General features: G+C 44.0%; 2 protein-coding genes across 3 annotated transcripts in view; one reads left to right on the top strand and one right to left on the bottom strand.

The window, feature by feature from the left end:
• Positions 1-5,212, bottom strand: part of ruvbl1 (RuvB-like AAA ATPase 1) — a 76,738-nt gene extending 71,526 nt beyond the window's left edge. The window contains exon 1 of one of the 2 annotated variants that reach the window (XM_087994061.1): positions 5,070-5,212. Coding sequence is in view for 1 of the 2 variants with exons in the window: in XM_043707584.2 (XP_043563519.1) it covers positions 2,564-2,704 (141 nt within the window). In the remaining variant the exon portion in view is untranslated. Of the gene's footprint in view, positions 1-2,563; positions 2,806-5,069 lie in introns of those variants that run through there. The other variant, XM_043707584.2, reaches the window with a different exon arrangement.
• Positions 5,213-5,333: 121 nt separating this feature from the next.
• eefsec (eukaryotic elongation factor, selenocysteine-tRNA-specific) overlaps positions 5,334-20,547 on the top strand; it is a 423,357-nt gene continuing 408,143 nt past the window's right edge. The window contains exon 1 of the mRNA XM_043707582.2: positions 5,334-5,670. Coding sequence (XP_043563517.1) covers positions 5,382-5,670 — 289 coding nt within the window. The 5' untranslated portion in view covers positions 5,334-5,381. The remainder of the gene's footprint in view (positions 5,671-20,547) is intronic.

Below are 20,547 nucleotides of genomic sequence, written 5' to 3'. Positions count from 1 at the left end.
CTTGGCAGTCATGTCTTCACCCTCTTCAACTGTGGCGTAATCACTTCACTCAACCTCCTTGTCAAAGACTCCTGAGCTAAAGCCTCACTCTTCAATCCACAGGAACTTCCTTGGACCCTCTTTTTTGGGGCAAGTCTGTGGACTTTTAATTTAGGTTACAGGAGGAGGGAGGACCTACTTTGTAGGACCTGGGGTCTAGAACACACCCACTCAAATAACAATCACTTACCTTCCCGACCGGCTTTGTGCTCTGCCTTCACTTCTGGCCAGCTCCCGCCGCTCTCTGATGCGAGAAGTCCTGGACCTCATGTTCCACCTTGGGACCTTCCAACCACATGGCATCAACTTGACTTCGCTAGTTTCCTAATCTGCCCTCCCCTCACCTCATCTCAGATCCAACTCAGCACCACCTTTTTGAACTGTCCCACCTGTCCATTCTTCTTCCCACCTATCCATTCCACACTATCACAATTACTCCCCACCTATAGACTGATAAGCAACAATAGTAGACTCACCAATTCTCATTTGCTTGGGTGAACTGGTCCTCACCCCTAACAATTTCTCCTTGAAATCCTCCACTTCCTCCAGAGCACAGGGGTAGCCATGGGCACCAACATGGGCCCCAGCTATGCCTGTCTCTTTGTCGGCTACGTAGAACAGTCCATTTTCTGTAGTTACACTGGCATCACTCCCCACCTCTTCCTCTGCTACATTGATGACTGCATCGGCACCACCTTGTGCTCCCGCGAGGAGGTTGAGCAGTTTATCAACTTCACCAACACATTCCACTCCGACCTTAAATTCACTTCGACCATCTCTGAAACCTCCCTCCCCTTCCTGGACCTTGCCATCTCCATTAATGACAACTGACTTGACACTGACACTTTTTCACAAATCCACCAACTCCCACAGCTACCTGGATTACACCTCTTCCCACCCTACCTCCTGCAAAAATGCCATCCCATATTCCTAATTACTCCGCCGTATCTGCTCCCAGGAGGACCAGTTTCTCCACAGAACACACCAGATGGCCTCCTTCTTTAGAGGTCGCAATTTCCCTTCTCACGTGGTTGAAGATGCCCTCCAACGCATCTCCACCCTCAAACTCCACCCCTCCACCCACAACAAGTACAGACCCCAGACCCCCCCCCCCCCCGGTCCTCACTTTCCACCCTACCAACATTCACATTAACCGCATCATCTGCCGACATTTCCGCCACCTCCAAATGGACCCCACCACCAGAAATATATTTCCCTCCCCACCCCTTTCTGCAAAGGCCATTCCCTCCGTGACTACCTGATCAGGTCCACGCCCCCCCCCCCCCCCCCCCAACAAACCACCCTCCCATCTTGGCACCCTCCCCTGCCACTGCAGGAATTGTCAAACCTGCGCCCACACCTCCTCTCTCACCTTCATCCAAGGCCTCAAAGGAGCCTTCCACATCCAAAGTTTCACCTGCACATCCACCTAATGTCATTTATTGTATCCATTGCTCCCGATGCGGTCACCTCTACATTGGGGAGACTGGACGCCTCCTCACAGAGCGCTTCAGGGAACATCTCCGGGAAACCCACACCAATCAACCCCACCGCCCCGTGGCCCAACATTTCAACTCCCCCTCCCACTCTGCCGAGGACATGCAGCTCCTGGGCCTCCTCCACCGCCACTCCCTCACCACCCGATGCCTGGAGGAAGAACGTCTCATCTTCCGCCTTGGAGCACTTCAACCCCAGGGCATCAGTGTGGACTTCAACAGTTTCCTCATTTCCCCTCCCCCCACTTTACCCCAGTTCAGCTCAGCTCATGACCAGTCCTACCTGCCAATCTCTCCCTTCCCACCGATCTGCTCCACCCTCTCCTGACCTATCACCTCCATCCCCACCCTCATTCACCTATTGTACTCTTTGCTGCCTTCTCCTCAGCCCCCATCCTTACCTCTCCACCCTGGAGGCTCCTGATGAAGGGTTTTGCCCGAAACATCGATTTTCCTGCTCCTCAGATGCTGCCTGACCTGATCTGCTGGGCTTTTCTAGTACCACTCTAATCTAAACTCTCACCAACTTTAAGGGCATTCAAACGGCCAGTGGATAGGCACATGGACAAGAATGTATACTGTAGGCTAGATGGGCTTCAGATTGGTTTCACAGGTCGGCACGACAAATGGCCTGTACGGCACTGCAGTGTTCTACATTCCATCGCCTACCCAGATACCTTCCACCCACACCCTCTCCATTTATCTCTCAGTTCCCTTTCCACATTCCTGATGAAGGGCTTGTGTCCTAAACATCGACCCTGCTGCTCCTCGGATGCTGCCTGACCTGCTGTGCTTTTCCAGCACCACACTTTTGGACTCTTGACTCTCCAGCACCTGTAGTCCTCACTTTGTACTGTATTCTTGTAAGTTAGAGGAGCACAATTAGTCCATTCAGCCCATCAGGTCCTGGTCTTGTGGCATGGAGATCACCCGCTTCCTCTAAGCCCCAGGCTGGGGCTGGGGGCCGGGGCTGGGGCCTCGGGTCTGGGGTTTTCAGGTTTGGGGGCTGGGGCTCGGCTCTCACTCACCTCCCTGGCGTTCTCCTGGCCCACCAGGCCGGCGGCCGCCACCTTGGCCTGCCCATTGTCGTCCAAGCCGAGCCCCTTCACGTGGCTGTGGCTGGCGATCCGCTGGGTCTTGGTGGTGCTCTTGACCTCCTCAATCTTCATGGTTAACGGTCAGTGTACAGCCCGCTCCCCGTTCCGGCTCCGGTACAGGCCCAAGCCTCAACCTCCTCCTCACTCAGAGCCCGCGGCGCGTGTTACCAAGCGGCGACACCGCTCTCGCCGACCAACGTCGGTTTCCTTCGCCGATTGGACAGACGACGCGTCAATCACCGTAACCCACGCCTCTATTGGTTAACAGGGCCATCCATCATAGTAACACCCAACCAGCAAGCTCGGTGGGCAGGGACGTCCTGTCGGTCGCTAAGGGGAGGACCCCTGCTGGCGGAAGCACGGAGTTCCTGTCGTGCTATTGGCTGTCCGTTGCGCATTCTCAATCCCCATTGGATGTTATTGCTGACAATCATAAGGCATAAAGGAAAAGGTTACCATTAGTTCACCTCACGTTCAAACTTCAAGAAGAAAATATCAAGAAGATATTTTTGCCCTTAGTATTTCTCAGCTCCACCCACACTGACTCTACATCCCCTGATTCTAGGTCCCCCCGCGCAAGGGACTGAATATCATCCATTACCAACATGGCCACCCCACCCCCTCACCATAGGAAATGATGTCACCATGGGAAATGACATCACCCACCAAAGGAACTTCAAACATATAAATACAAAGTGGACTATACCACCGGTTATTCATTTGGAGGCTCACCGAAGATGTTACCTAGTATGGTGACAAAATGTCTGAAAACAAAGCTTCCAGCTCATTGAGCAAACCTACATCCAGAACAGGGTAAATAAAGCTAATGAATGTGGCATGTCCACAAGGGCTCTCACCAATTTTTATACATGCACCATAAAAAGCATCCTATCCAGATGCATCACAGCTTGGAATTGCAACTGCTGTGCCCAAGAGAGCAAAAAATTACAAAGAGTGTGAACGCAATCCAGTCCATCATGTAAACCAGCCTCCATTCTATGACTTTGTCTGTACTTCCCGCTGCCTTGGGAAAGCAGCTAACATGATCAAAGACTCCTTCCACCTCGATTATACTCTCTTCCACCCTCTTCCATTGGGCAGAAGATACAAAATTTGAAAACACCTACAAACAGATTTAAAAACACATTTTTCTCCAAAGTTATCAGACTTATGAATGACCTCTTAGATATTAGAGTTGTTCTTTCTCTACACTTACTCTATAACTGTAACACTCTATTCTGCATGCTGTTCTATTACCCTGATATATGTATGTAAGATATGATTTGTTTGGTTCACATGGAAAACAATGCTTTTCACTATGTCTCAGTATGTGACAGTAATAAATCAAATCAATAAAGAGAAACTATTTCCAATGGTTGGGGATTCCAGAATTAGGGGACATAGTCTGAGAATTTGAACTAGACTATTGATTAGATTAGATTAGATTCCCTACAGTGTGGAATCAGGCCCTTTGGCCCAATCAGTGCACATTGACCCTCCAAAGAGTAACCCGCCCTGACCCATTTCCCTCTGACTAATGCACCTAACACATTGGCAATTCACCTGACCTGCATATCTTTGGACTATGGGAGGAAACCAGAGCTCCCAGAGAAAACCCTTGCAGATACGGGGAGAATGTGCAAACGCCACACAGACAATCGCCCTGGGGCCCTGGTGCTGTGAGGCAGCAGTGCTAACCACTGAGTCACAGTGCCGCCACAAGGAAGCACTTCTACATTCAGGGTGGTAGAGGTTTAGAACTCTTCCACAAATGACATTTCATGATTAGATTACTTACAGTGTGGAAACAGGCCCTTCGGCCCAACAAGTCCACACCGACCCGCCGAAGCGCAACCCACCCATACCCCTACATTTACCCCTATAACCTAACACTATGGGCAATTTAGCATGGCCAATTCACCTGACCCGCACATCTTTGGACTGTGAGAGGAAACCGGAGCACCCGGAGGAAACCCACGCAGACACGGGGAGAATGTGCAAACTCCACACAGTCAGTCGCCTGAGTCAGGAATTGAACCCGGGTCTCTGGCGCTGTGAGGCAGCAGTGCTAACCACTGTGCCACCGTGCCGCCCCTGATTGATTACTTGTTAATGTTAAATCTGACATTGATCAAGTTTTATTTAGCAAAGATATGGAATTAGATCACAGATCATCCGTGGTCTCCTCCTCAAATGGCAGACTAGGTTTGAGGGTTTCATAAGACTGTCCAGGATGCCCAGCCCTTGGAGGGAGCTTCAAAAGGCCTTCCTGATTTCAGTCCTAAATGGCCCAGCTCAAATTTTAAGTAATGTTTTCTTGTTCTTGATTTTCTAGCAGGATTTAAACACCTCGATCTGATCATTCTTCAATCTTCTCCGCGCAGATAAATGCAAGCCAGGTTTACAACAACCTCTAATAGTTAAACCCTTTATAGACCTGGCATCATTCAATGCTCCTGGATATTATTGACTGTGGTGGTAAAGTTATGAAGAAGAGTCACAATGGACTGAAACGTTAACACTGATTCTCTCTCCACAGTAGTTGCCGGATTGTTCCAGTTTCTCCAGCATTTTCTGTTGTTGTTTCAGATTGTTCATGGCGGAGTGTGGGCTGTGAAGCGGAACCCTCGGTTCCTCCCTCATGGCGGGAGGAGCTGGGGGGGGGGGAAGGTGGATAGCGGGTGCACAACGGAAGGTCCGTCGAGTTTGAGCGCCCCCCCCTCCCACCGGCATCCGGTTTTTGGTAACCATGGCGGCGGCCGCAGCCTCAGAGACCCTGAATTTTAATGTCGGGGTGCTGGGTCACATCGACAGCGGGAAGACGTCGCTGGCCCGGGCCCTGAGCACCACGGCCTCCACCGCCGCGTTCGATAAGAATCCTCAGAGCCGGGAGAGGGGCATCACCCTGGATCTGGGCTTCTCGTCCTTCTGCCTGCCCGTCCCGGAGCACCTCAAGCCGCATGGAGGCTACACCAGGCTCCAGGTGACACTGGTGGACTGTCCCGGACACGCTTCCCTCATCAGGACCATCATTGGAGGTACGTCTGTTTCTTTGCTTGTGTGGGAATGAATAGCATTCCGTGTTTCGCCCCTCTCTCTCTCTCTCTCTCTTCCCGCACCCCTTGCACCTGTAATCTGCAAAACGAAAACCTCATGCATTGATGTTGCACGTATCACTGTGCACCTTTGGCACTCTCTGCCACAGAAGGTTTTGCGGATGCTCCACTGTTGAAGACCTGTGTCTCCCCCCACCCCAAAAGTCTGACCGCCGTCTGTCTACAAGGGACGACTGTGATGGAATACTAGGAGAAAGTGAGGGCTGCAGATGCTGGAAATCAGAGCTGAGAAATGTGTTGCTGGAAAAGCTCAGCAGGTCAGGCAGCATCCAAGGAGCAGGAGAATCGACGTTTCGGGCATAAGCCTTCCTGAAGAAGGGCTTATGCCCGAAACGTCGATTCTCCTGCTCCTTGGATGCTGCCTGACCTGTGATGGAATACTCTCCACTTGCCTGGATTAGTCTGTCTCCAAGAGCACTCAAGAAGCTCAATGGCATCTAGGACAAGGCAGCCCTGCTCGTTTGGCACCCCATCCACAACCGTCAACGTGCACTCACTCAACCACCAAAACTCAAGCAGTATTGTGTACTGTCCTCAAGATACACTGCAGTAATTCACCCAGGCTCAGTAAACAGCACCTACCAAATCCTTTACCATTTAGAAGGACAAGGGCAACAGATACATGGGAACACAAGACCCTACAAGTTCCCATCCCAGCTGCTACACATCCTGACTCGAATATATCTCGCCATTCCTTCAATGCTTCTGGCTCAAAATCTTGGAACTACCTTACTAATAGCAATCTGGATGTCTACATGCCCTACAAACTGCAACAGTTCAAGATGGCAGCTCATCAGCATCTTTTCAAGGACAACTGGGGAAAGGCAATAAATGTTGGCCCACGGCCCATGACTGAAGAAAGAAATGTAAAGATTAGGACAGACAGATTTTGTGTCTAGGAAATGAGGAATGTAAGGCATGGGTGAAAAATGGAATTGAAGATCAGCAATGGTCATATGGAAGGGGAGTGGCGGGGAGCAGACTGGATTGGTCTACCTCTGCTTCTTTTAAAAAATTATTCTTGACCTCTGATCATTGCAACATAGTCGACAGCAAAAAAAAGTACTTTTGAAGTCTGATCCCCTTTCTGGATATTTTCTAATTAATCTGTTCTGATATATCATTACAACCTATTGAACAGGTGGGATTTGAACCTGGGCCTTCTGGCTCGGGGAGTGTCATAAGAGTCTGATTCCTGTTTTTTTTCTCCTTTTATTTGTATACGTGGAAGTGTTATCTCTCACAATCCAACTGGTTTTCCCACCACCAGATCTGTGGTACTTTTCATCTATTAACCATCATCAGTTAATTATCCATGTTTCCAATCTTCCAATTTATGTGCAAAGCCACTAAGAGTGACGCAATGACACTAAAGGGAGAGCAGGGGCTGAGGACTAAAGCAAAATGGACTGATTCATGTTCTATTGCAGAAAATTGACAGCTAATTTGTGCACAGTGAATTCCTCAAACAGCTGCGAGATAATGATCACTTGCTCTGTTTCTATGTTGTTGAGTGAGGGCTAAGTTTTGGTCAGAAGACTGGAAATACCTCCCTTATTTTTCTTGACTTAGTGGCTTTTGGATTTGATGTCCACCTTAGAGTTTGCCCGAGGGCTTCGTTTATGTCTCCTTGAAACCTCACTTGCAAAACAGTTGAGAGTAACAAAGTTGAAGTCTGATTCCTTTTCTCGATATGCACCTTTGACTGTACCTCACCTTGTCATTGCTGCAGAGGAGAAACTACCTTACATGTTGGGTGAGAAGCCTTGCGAGATCCTTGAAACGCAACCTTTTGACTCAGCAGTGAGAGTACCACCCTTTGATTCAAATCTGACGATGCTGCAATGGAACTTAAGATTAGGAATTTAGTTTGGATATTGTTTTCAAAGAGCCATGAGTGGCACAATAGGCCAAATGCTGAAAGATTCAAGTTGTTTGATTCAACCTCTCTCTGTGACAAAGCATTTTATTCTCCAGCAACCCCCCACATAGAGAATGTTTTCCTCACTCTTTCTGGCAACTCTGGACAGAAACATGACCTTTGCCAACAATAAGGCCAAGGATCATCTAGTTTGCCTCCTTTTATGTTATTAGTTGCATGTTGTTTTTGAACCTAATCAGGCTGAAGAGAGTTTACTTTTCTCCATCGTGGAATAGTAACTGTGCGTGTAATTCAGATGCCCAAGTTAATGCTCAAGGAGGCCTCCTGTGACACAGTGATAGTCTCCCTGAGTTAGAATGTCCAGGTTCAAGTCCCATCTGCTCCAGAGGTGTGTCATAACATGCCTGAACTGATTAGTTTAAAAAAAATCTCCTTCTCCATTCCTCCATGCTATTTTTAGTCAACCTGCTCGTTCAGCTTCTGACACATCTCAGGCATAGGTAGGTCACAAATGTGGATCTTCTGGCCCAGAAGTAGGAGCACTACCACTCAGCCATAACAGTACCCAGAAATGTTGAGAAAGGCAGGTGAGCAGGATTCAAACCTATGGGGGTGACCCTACCAAGGTTTAGTTATTTTAATCTACCTTCTCAGAAATGCTTTGACACGTAATTATAGCAATAAATCTTTCTCTCAATTAGTTTACCAGGAACTTCAGATTTTAAGTTGATCAGCCCAAATTGTGAGTCCTTAGTTATGGAAATAGTAAATATATACCCTTCAAGCAGCAACATTAAAAACCGTTCCTATGAGTATTATGACATTGCTATTGACAGAGCTTGCACTGTCTAAATGGGTTTCCGTGTTTCTTGCATTACAGCAGAGTCCGCACTTTATTGGCTGAGGTTGTGAAACATGTTTATTCAGGCAGAGTTTTCTTTTTTTCTCTTTTGTTTCTGTCTTCCCTCAACACTCCCAGAATAATTTTAAATACCATTACCTTTCTTTGCTGCAGTCAGTTGTAGAGACCAAACTATTGTCTACCTCAGTAGATGTTTTTGCTGTGGGAAATATTATGGACCTGATTGATCTTGTTTCCAGCTAATATACACTTAAACATTTCCCCAGTAGTTATTTGATGGTGATTAGGAGCATGGTCCTTTGCTGTATTTTCTGTAATTTGTCACTGCTGTAACTCAATTAGTACAGGCCAAGGATTAAATCATGGACCTTCCTGATCTGTATGAGTTAGTCCAGCACTTTGTTATCTACTGATTATTCAGTAGATAAACAGAGTAACATAATTTAGAAGGAAGGCTGAGTCAACCATACCAATTCCTTTTGATAATGGGTGCAGTGTAAGAAATGTTTTTGACAGTTAGAAATTAAACTGTTAATTCTGGTCTTGTAACTTTATTTTGCTTTGACAGGGTCCTGTGAGTGTGGTGTATTTTTGGAGCTTCTTGGAATTCCTGAATGCTCTTTTAATTTGGTCTGTGTGCATACCTCATCTGGGTCTTTTTTCTCATTTGTATAAAATTAATTCTATTTATCCAAGTTGGGGTAAATGCTATCTCCTATACTGACAGTAGTTTGACCAAAATGGCATGTTTTCTTGTTATGTTCTCTGACAAAACGCACCTAACAAGTGAGAAGAACACATGTACGAGAGAGGAATGGAAAGGTATGTAAATCAGGTGAGAGAAGGCATGGAGTGCAAGTATTGACATGGATCAGTTGGACTGAATGGCTTGTGTTTGTGCTGTAAACATTCAGTGAACTCTGGCCCCGCTCTTACACAAAGGCAAAGTTTGGCCCTTATTCAAAGTAATATGTAATAAATGCTATCAACAATACTTTAATCACACAGTTGAATGGACTAGTTTCATGTTAAGGCAATAAGATAAAGAAGAATTCTCGCATTATACCCCCAAGACAAGCTTTCTGAATTTTGAGATGTTTGAAATATCCATGTATGTGGATTGTAAATATTTTCAGATTGTTTATCCTACGTCAAAGTGCCAAGAAATGGAGGCAGTCATTTTCTGTGATTCCTTTTCCCTTGTCTTCCTGTTTGATTGCCTGCAAGTATCTTCCAGTTGCAAGCTGTTTGTACCAAATGGCATCTAAACACTCACTTCAGATGTTTTCTAATCAAGCCACTCAGTGTAGTTTTTAGTTTACATACTTCTGGAGTATGTGAACTCAGGCCTCCTGACATTCACTGCATTCACTTCCTCAACCTGTTCGTTGTGTTATGACGCACCTCTGGAGTAGGTAGGAGTTGAACCCAGGCCTTCTGGCTTAGAAGTAAACAATGCCACTCTGCCATAATATCCCCACATTCAGTGCAAAAACAATTTTCTAACTAACCTGTTCAGAGACTTTATTATACTCTGGAACTTGAACCGAGGCCTCCTGGCTCAATGGTAGAGATATTACCACTGCATCACGTGATTTCCCCCATTCACTGCAAAATGTGCTTTGTATGATATAATTCACCTGCCATACATAAGTACAGATATCACAGCAGAGTCCATTTCAGCACAACAAGTGTGCTGTCTTTCAGAAGAGATGTTACAGAAAAACCATGTTTGCTCTCTCAGCTTTCTACCTGTGGATAGATTAGGTAAATGATCTCATGACACCATTTGAAAGAAAGGCTGATCCTCTTGTCCACACCCAGTGCTTATCCCACAATCAATTTTGAACAAAAAAAATTACTTGGTCATTTGATTATTATCACATTGCCCTTTGTGGGAGCTTGCTGTGTGCAAAGTGGATTCTATATTTTGTATATAGCAAGTCCAAAGTACGTCTTTGGCTGGAAGTGCTTTGACAGCTATGGTAGTTGTGAAAAGAACTTTATAAATATGAATCATGTGATGAAAGTTCATCACATTATTAATTGGAAATTTGGACTCTAGAGGTATTTTGGTTTTCAATGGGCTGCAAGTGTTTTTCTTCCTTAAGGAAAGGTCTTAAAATTATTTGGAGTAATGAGCCTTCCCAAGAAATCATGTGATTTAAGGTAAATGACTTAAACTACTTTGATGCCAGTGTTGGACTGAAGTAGGCAAAGTTAAAAATCACCCAACACCAGGTTATAGTCCAATAGGTTTATTTGGCAATACTAGCTTTTGGGACACTGCCCCTTCATCATTTGGTCCTGCTCCACAGCTACCTGATCTCACAGCTATCTTGTGAGATAATTGCTGCTTCTCGCTACATTGAGCTTTTATTACCTATGAAGGGGAGGCCAGGAGCTAAAAGCAGATAGCAGTTCAGAAGAAAAAGGGCCACTTTCGCAGATGTGTTGTTCAGCAGCTTAAAAATAGTCAGAACTCTAAGGTTAAAAATCACACAACACCAGGTTATAGTCCAACAGGTTTATATGGAAGCAGTAGCTTTTGGAGTGCTGCTCCTTCATCACCTCTTCATCAGGTAGCTCTGGAACAGGACTAAATGGCGGCACGGTGGCACAGTGGTTAGCACTGCTGCCTCACAGCGCCAGAGACCCGAGTTCAATTCCCGACTCAGGTGACTGTCTGTGTGGAGTTTGCACATTCTCCCCGTGTATGCGTGGGTTTCCTCCGGTTGCTCCGGTTTCCTCCCACACTCCAAAGATGTGCAGGTCAGGTGAATTGGCCATGCTAAATTGCCCATAGTGTTAGGTAAAGGGGTAAATGCAGGGTAATAGGTGGGTTGTGCTTCGGCGGGTCGGTGTGGACTTGTTGGGCCGAAGGACCTGTTTCCACACTGTAAGTAATCTAATCTAATCTAAATGATCCTGCTCCACAGCTACCTGATGAAGGAGCAACGCTCCGAAAGCTAGTGCTAATGAGTAAACCTATTGGACTATAACCTGGTGTTATGTGATTTTTAATTTTGTGGAGAGGCAGTTGCAAAGAGAATCACATCTGATGAATGTGCAGAAGGTCACCAAAAGGAAGTATCTGCCATCTCATCAATTCAGGAAGGAATTTTGTAATGAAGATAGGAGTAATACTTCACTGGGGTTGAGCACCTGTCAAGGATATTGCTGGGAAACAGGGTTGAGTCTTTGTTTTTACTGCTTTTCGACTCTTTATAAGTAGTTTTTCTATGAATAAAAATAGTCTTGTTTTCTTTTGTGAAAAAACTTTTGTTCTTTTGCTAAAAGTACATTGGCAACCAAATTGTAAAAATGCAACTTGGGATGAATCAAATCATGTTACATGCTGGAATCTGACTTGTCCAGTATGACCATGAATTAGAATTGGAACACAGTGGGGGCTGTTGTCGGGATACGAATGTAGTGAATTTAAGAAGGATCTTTGAATCTTTAAGAAAATCGGTCCTGGGCATGAAAACATGTTGTTATCAAGTTCATGACACAGATGGGAATTTCACAATTGTTTTGACTGTTGCTAAAACCTTTCTGGGAGTAGAAAATATAACAGTGTGTTATTAGAAATCCTCAAGGATACACTGTGAGTTAGTGGCCTTTAATGTCATACAGTGCCTCTATCGATATAGCTATGCCAGTTTGTCTGAACAGCAGTTTGTAGAAGATGCAGTTGTTAAAACAATACTTAATGCTTTATCAGCTTGTCACTGAAATTTGTCAATTAAACTTTAGAATAAGAATGGGAGAAAGCTGAATATACAAAGAAGAAAGAAATGTAATGAAATCACTGGGTGCAATCATTGAAGCTAGAGAACAAGTTTGACAATGTGAGGACAATTATGGTGGAAGAATTCTGACATCGTAATCTGACAACCCTTGAGTGTTCTTTAGGTCAGCATCAAGTATCAGAAATTTGAGAATCAGCAGTTCTCACAGACAGCTATGAAATCACTCAGTTACACTTGAGGAAATATCATTGAGGGAATTAAAGAAATTAGAAGAATAGAAAACGTGGGCATGGATCATAAGGAACAAACTGAACAATGCTAAAAGAATAAAGGAGAAAGGCTAGAACCTATCAGCATTATAGGAAACTAACACAATTATTGTGATAAGATTGGACGTACTAAAGTCAAATGCTGCCTGACCTGTTGTACTTTTCTAGCACCACACTTTTCGACTGTGATTCTCCAGCATCTGCAGTCCTCATTTTCTCTCAGTCATGCCTTACTGCAAAGCCACTTCCAAGGATGCCCACCCTGAAGAGGTTCTCCTCCTCCCTCCACAAGAATCTCAGTGAGTCTCTCTCCCAGCTCTTCCATGCCCCCCCCCGTAATCTCCTCTGCCCTGAAGCTCTTCAGGTTACTGCCTGATTGCTGTACTTTTCCAGCGCCACATTTTTTGACTCTGATTCTCCAGCATCTACAGTCACCACTTTCTCTCACACTAAAGCCAATTGCTGAAAGCTAATGAGAGACCTATTACAGGCATTGACGCCCTTAAAGAATACTTAGAAAAGGGTGCATCAGGAAAAGAAATGTGTAATAAAATTGTAGCAATTGTACAGCTACCACCTGCTCCTCAGAACCTACGAAGAAGTCAAGAAAGATCAGGATAATCGAAGCAAATTCTGCCATGATTATAGATAAAGGAAGTCAGACTATTAGAGGTTCTGAACATTTTATTTCAAAGGAAGAATAATTTCTATTTGCTTCTAATGAAGGTGTTAAAAAGATTGATAGACACTGAAGCAAGCCAGGTGCTGAGGCTGACTCTTTAGCCCTTTGTCAAGGCAAATGTATCATGAAGAAAAATTAAATATTTGGATGCATATGTGGAAGTTACAAATTGGTATCATAAGTGTGTTTCAGTGAAAGGAGAAGCTATAGAGGAATTGGTTTTATCTTGGGGAATGAACTGGATGTTAAAAATACTGATGTCACCTAAGGTATTGGAACTACCTGAATTGTTTTGTGACTTGATCTCTGGCTGATAGACTCCTCTTCTTGACTAATTCTACGATAAAGGGAGATGACTTTGAAATACAGTTACCTGATGTCATTTTTGAAAGTTAAACATTGCACAACAACAGGTTATAGTCCAACAGGTCTATTTGAAAGTACAAACTTTCAGAGCGCTGCTAATTTGTCAGGAGCTACCTGGAGAAACTATAACCTGGTGTTGTGTGATTTTTAACTTTGTCCATCGCAGTCCAACACCAACACCTCCACATTTTTAAAGATGTAAGAGAAAGGATGAATGTTAAACAAAAAATGGTTGACCTGTCAAGCCCATCTTCTTCGATAGAAAAGAAGGGAGATGATGACCTAGTGGCATTATCTCTAGACTATTCATTCAGAAACCTGAATAATATTCTACAGTGTGATGATCAAATTTGAATTCAATAAAAATCTGAAATCAAGAGTCTAATTATGGTCATGAAACCATTGTCAGTTGTTGGAAAATCGCATCTGGTTCACTAATGTCCTTTTAGGGAAGGAAACTGCTGTCCATACTTGATCTGGCCTACATGTGACTCCAGACCCACAGCAAAGTGAGTGACTCTTAACTGCTTTGGGGCAATTAGAGCTCGAGAATAAATGTTGACTGAGACAGTGGCATCTGCATCCCATGAATGAATTTAAAAATAAATTATAGCAATGCAGCAGACAGATCTTGAATTGAGACAGCTGTCACAAACTGTTGCTGAGAAATAAAATCAGAACCAGTTCTTGAGTTATCAGTTAAGACACCATGTTAATGAAGAAATGGAGACCACCTCAAATACCAGCTGATGAGGAATGCGTAGTCATCCCAATAGTACATCCATGTGAGTGTCACAGAATCACAGTATTGTGATGGTGCAGAAGAAGACACGTTGTGTCTGTACTGGCTCTCTGAGAATTTTAACTTAGCACTAATCTCCTGCCTTTTTTGTATTTAAGTAATCATCCAATGCCCTCTTTAATGCCTAAAGAAAATCAAACCTGTCTTCACCACGTGTTCTGGCATTGCATTCCAAATCAAAACCATTTGCTGAGTGACACAGTTCTTCTCTGTCCTCATGTTTTCTTCTTTTGTAGAGCACTTCAAGAGTGTGACCTCTGGTTCTTGACCTACACTGGAACAGCTTGGCTTTGACGTGGCAGGTTTTGGAGCACAAGTCTTCAATGCTATTGCCAGAATGTTGTCAGCGCCCAAAGCTTTTGCAGTATCAAATGCCTTCTGCTATTTCTTGATGTTACATGGAATGAATTGTATTGACTGAAAATTGGCACTTGTGATACTGTGGACTTCTGGAAGAGGCAAAGATGGATCATCCACTCAGCACTTCCGGCTGAAGATTGTAAATGCTTCTGCCTTGTCCTTTCCGCTGAAGTGTTTGACTCCCTTATCATAGAAAATGGCGATATTTGTAGAGCGGTTGTTGAATTGATTACACCTATGTCAGTTGCTGCTGATGTTATTTAGCATGCAAGTTATGGTGGGGGAGAGGGGGTGTCAGGTCATGAGGTTGCAGATTATGTTGAAGTACAGTTCTGCCGCTGAGGGCTCACAGTGCCTTGTGGATGACCTGTCTTGAGCAGCTAGATCTGTTTGGAGTCTTTCCTATTTAGCACAGTGCTAGGACATAACATGTTGGAGAATAGCTTTAATGTGAAATTAGGCCTCAGTTCTCTGAGGACCTGGTCGCTCCTCCTGATACTGTCATGTACAGATGCAAGAGGATGTGGTCAAATATGTTTTTCCCTTTTGTTGGTTCCTTCACCATCTGCAGACCCAATCAAACTATGTCCTTTAGGACTTCATCAGCTCAATCAGAAATGGTGCTACCAAGCCACTCCCCAGTTGAAGGGCATTGAAATCCCTCATCCAGAAAACCTTTCGTGGCTTGCCATCCTCAATGATTCCTCCAGCTGATGTTCAATATGGAGTACTGATTCATCAGCTGGGGGTAAGGGTGCAATTTAAAAAAAATTGATTTGCAGGATAAAGGCACTACTGGCTGAGCCAGCACTTATTGCCCATCTCTAATTTGCCCAGAGCTCAGTTAAGAATAAACCACGTTGCTGTGGGTTTGAAGTCAAATGTAGGCCTGACCAGTTAAGGATAGCAGATTTTCTTTCTAGAAGGGCACTAATGAACCAGATGGGCTTTTCCTGTCAATCAGCAATGGTTTCATGGTCATCATTAGACTCTTGGAATCTGAATTCAATAATATTCTACCATCCGCCATGACTGGGTTCGAACTCAGGTCCCCTGGCTCTTTGATGAATATTGCAGCGATAATACCACCGAGCCATCACCTACCTGCTAATCTGTAGGTTTCATGGTTATCTTGCCCTTATGATCTTTTGCTATTTCTGGCATGTTGCTGTCTGCAAATCAGCTACTGTATGTGATTGTATTCTAAAATAGTTACAGTTCAAATGTACTTCATTAGCTCCAGAGCACTGTGAGATGCTCTGATGACATGAAGGACTTTATAAATGTCAGCTCTTTGGATTTTCACAAAGCATTCAGCAGAGTTCTGTTTTCATCTAAATATTCCGACATTGCTGAATTTTGTATTGAAACTTGGAGAAATGAACAGTGTAGGGCAGTCAGTCAGTGTGGCTTGAGAATTGAGCAGGATCTGTTAAACAAACTCACTTATCTTGTATTGCTCACCAGATGGCAGTAGCTGTTAAAGGACAGACAAACTTCCAGGACTGGCATAAATAATCCAGCGATAGTCCCTAATGTGCTTAGATTAATGAATACAAAGGATACTCCCTTTTGACAATTATCACTATACAAAGGAAACTTAGAAATAAAACATCTCTTTAGAGATGAAAATCTTCAAATGTCTTCCATCATTTAGGGAACTGCACAAATTAATCATTAATTAAAGTCTTGCATACACTGACTTGAATTTTTCTTTATTTTCCTCTCTATTGTTAGTGCCTGTAAACCTCCAATATCTGCTGACATGACTGTGCTTCCTCAATGAATCCAGCCACTGATTTGGCACGATTTACAACAATGTGGGGGTGGGGGAGGCATCATAGCTTTGCCCGATTTGTCTTCACCATACAATCTCTCTGTCTCAATAACATCGACTTGCATTTATATAATGTTTCCAACATAGAGAAATGTCCAAAGGCAGTTCACAGGAATTCATACTTAGGAAAATAATTCACACATTAAAGATGGAGGCAGATGACTACAGACTTCGTCAAAGGTGTTTTAAGGAGGAGAGGGATGCAATAAACATTTTTTGGGAGGAAATTCTAGATCCTTCAGGTCCATTCAGTGGTCAGATGAAGGAAGTGGCAGATCAGTAAGAGGCAGAGGTTGGAGGAAAGCACAGATTTCAAAGAATTGTAAGGCTGGAGAAAGTTCAAGAAGTAGCCCAGAGGCATGGCAACTTGTGCACGCACACAATGCAGGAGTTAGTATTGCACAGGAGTAAAAGTCTCAGACTATAACCCTCTTCCTAGCTGAGGAATGCTGAGTTTAATTATATGGTCTAACCTGCCAGCCCTGTCAAAATCAACTAACTGAGTGCAGGCTGTGAATTGACTCCAGGACATTCCAGATCTGCATGGCTTAGTGCCATACCAGCGACTTATCTGCTAAGCCATCAGAAGCTGGCTACAGTTTTCCTTGGGGCTGAATACTTTAAAGATGGAGTTTAGTAGCTCTCCTCCTTTTCGTGCGTCATCCATGGGTAGGAGGGTGGCCTGCTTCCAAAGTTGCTTCAATGTCATTCTGGACCCAGCCTCTAAGAGGAGTCCAGGATGTCACTGCGCCTGATTCTCATTGCCTGGCTGTGAGGAAAGCCCTGATACCTGCTTAGTGGCTGATGTCTGAAGTTTGATTGGGTCGTGCATTTAAATATATTGTTGCTGGAGTTTGTTAAAGTATGAGCAACATTTTAAAAGTTATTATTGGGAAACATGGGAATAATTGCTGCAGAAGTGTTTACTTTTAAATATTAAATGTCAATATTTTATAGAAAAAAAATCAGACAGCCTTACAGTATAAAGGGAGCCTACTGTAATTAAACCTGTAAAGGAACAGCTGATTCTAATGAAAGCAGGCTGTAGGATCTTCCGACACACTTCCTCTTATTTCCTGTTGGATTTTTTCTCCCTCTGGTTGTTTCCTATTTATTTAATATTTCCCTTTTTATGTCTTACAATTCCCCTGAATGTGCATTTTATGTTTTGTTTTTACAGTGGTCTTCACGTGTCTGCTTCTTTTGTTGGATTTAAAAGAATTTCTCTCCCACCCCCATCCTACTCTTGACTTTTTCTCCTTGGGTTTTTTTTTGCCTTGCCTTTTTAATTATTTTGTGTTTGTTGCTAATGTGCAACACAGTGAAAATTGGATGCAAGTGAACAAGTTCAAGAAAGATCTGAGTCGGCAGTAAATCACTGGCGGCTGATGGTGTGTCCTTGGTCTACTGTGTCTTGTGGGTGAATTTTGACAGGCAGCCATTCAGAATAATCAGCTTGAAGACAAGCAGGACTTTCTTTTCAACCACCCAACAGTGGAAAGCACAAGAAGAAACCGAGCAGGGACAAAGGTAGAAGCAGGAAACTTGTGAACAAGGGCAGCAATCAAATATAAAATGACAACTGGGTGACAAAGTGGAAACAAAGGAAAAGAAATAAAGCTATAAGTAAAAATCACTTGCACCTACTACATTTCAGGGATATTGTTTGTACAAGTCACAAGTTCATTTTCTTTCACATATCCTGCTGTTTCTCTAAGATGCTCTTTGCTGGAATAGAGCCAGTACAGGTGTTGGCAACCAACCAATAGTTTAGTCAAGTGATCTTTGATCTTGTTCAGTGTCAAAGTCAACCGATGAAACCTATTTAACATCTCAGTTAAACCACACCCCATTCTCACTCAAAATCTGTAACATGACTCTTTTCTATCATGGACCTCGGGTTTAATTTGCAATTTGTTTTTTTTGCCAAAAGGGATTGCACTTTATTCTAATGCTTCCATCAGCTACCCAAAGTGATCTGTTAACTCAGTACAGACCAGGATTTTGCAAAACTGTTTTCCCAAATTTGACTTGTTCACTATGCAGTATTTTTGCTTGTTAAGAGTTGTTCAACTCAGCGGAATTATTTTGAGAATTGGTTCTTATTATTTCTTGTTATTCTGCAATGTGTGTTAATAATTAATATACCACTAAAGGTCAAGCCACTGTCATTTGCACAACGTTATTACCATAGCTTGCTGGACCATGATGTGGAGGTTTCACCTCTAAAGATGGACTTTGTGAAAGCTGTTGTGATGAGGCGAAGTATCTGTCACTGATAGCCTGCCCTTTTCAACACTGTAAGCTTAAGGATGCAATCCAGAGAACTGACAGCTTCTCCTGGTTTGTCTGGAGGGAATACACAACCTTATCTGACTGGGCCATCCTCCAGATTATCCAGTCACTGATAAAACTACACAGTGACCTCAACAAGTTTCATCCCACCATCAAACTCACCATGGACCACTCTCGACTGTTTGTCTCATTCTTGGACACATGCGTCTCCATCAAGGATGGACACCTCAGCACCACACTCTACCGCAAACCCACAGACAACCTCACAATGCTACACTTCTCCAGCTTCCACCCAAAACATATTAAAACAGCCATTCCCTATGGACAAGCCCTACGCATACACCAGATCTGCTCAGATGAGGAGGGATGTGACCGACACTTGGAAATACTCAAGGATGCACTCACAAGAACGGGGTACGATGCTCAACTCATCGACCGCCAGTTCCGACGTGCCACAGCAAGGAACCGTAACGACCTCCTCAGGAGAAAGACACGTGCTGCAACTGACAGGGTATCCTTCGTTGTTCAGTACTTCCCAATGGCTGAAAAATTACACCATGTTCTTCGTGAGCTGCAACACATTATCAATGAGGATGAGCACCTCACCAAGACCTTCCCCACACCTCCACTACTTGCCTTTAAACAACCGCCAAACCTCAAACAGATCATTGTTCGTAGCAAACTGCCCGGCCCTCAGGACAACTCCATACAACCCTGTCACGGTGGATGCTGCAAGACGTGTCAGATTGTGGACATAGATACCACTATTACGCGTGGGAACACCTCCCACCTTGTACATGGCAGGTACTCATGTGACTCAGCCAACGTTGTCTATCTTATACGTTGCAGGTAAGGATGCCTGGGAGGCATGGTACATTGGGGAAACCGAGCAAAGGCTACGACAACGGATGAATGGGCACTGCATAACAATCAACGAACAGGAGGGTTCCCTCCCAGTTGAGGAACACTTCAGTGGTCCTGGACATTCAGCCTCGGACCTTCGGGTGACCATCCTCCAAGGTGGACTTTGAGACAGGCAGCAGAGGAAAGTGGCTGAGCAGAGGCTGATAGCTAAGTTCGGTACCCATAGGGAGGGCCTCAACCGGGACCTTGGGTTCATGTCACATTACAGGTGATCACCATTGATATATATATATATATATATATATATACACACACACACACACACACAGACAAAGACCCACATGCACACATATATTTTGTGTGGTGAATTTGTACTTGCAGAGTTACATTGCACTTTGCTCAAAAACTGCATACATTCATGTAGAACTCTGAGCTCAAAAACTGCAGGAATTTGTGTAAAACTCCGTTATCTCACTTTTTAGATTAGAATAAATCTAAACATCAGGTCATAGACAGAGAACACAGGGGGCTAACACCTTCAACATATTGTCTAGCTATCACCATTGTTAACAGCTAACCCGAGAATGCAACTTTAAAAAAAAGGGTTTTGTGATTTACACATGAAAGAAGTGAAACTATCACTGTATTCTAACAGATGAAAGGCTTAACAGACAATCAATTTTTCAATGTATGATTTCAGTTACATCACACTGCAAATTTTTGCTATAAATTCTGTGTTACGATCGAGCCCTCCACAATCACCTGATGAAGGAGTGTCGCTCCGAAAGCTAGTGTGCTTCCAATTAAACCTGTTGGAGTATAACC

The sequence above is a fragment of the Chiloscyllium plagiosum genome, unplaced genomic scaffold (assembly GCF_037043375.1).
Source record: "Chiloscyllium plagiosum isolate Xiang-an unplaced genomic scaffold, Cpla_swu_hap1 HiC_scaffold_14, whole genome shotgun sequence".
NCBI classification, from domain to species: Eukaryota; Metazoa; Chordata; class Chondrichthyes; order Orectolobiformes; family Hemiscylliidae; genus Chiloscyllium; species Chiloscyllium plagiosum.
This window is presented reverse-complemented; position numbering and strand designations above follow the sequence as displayed.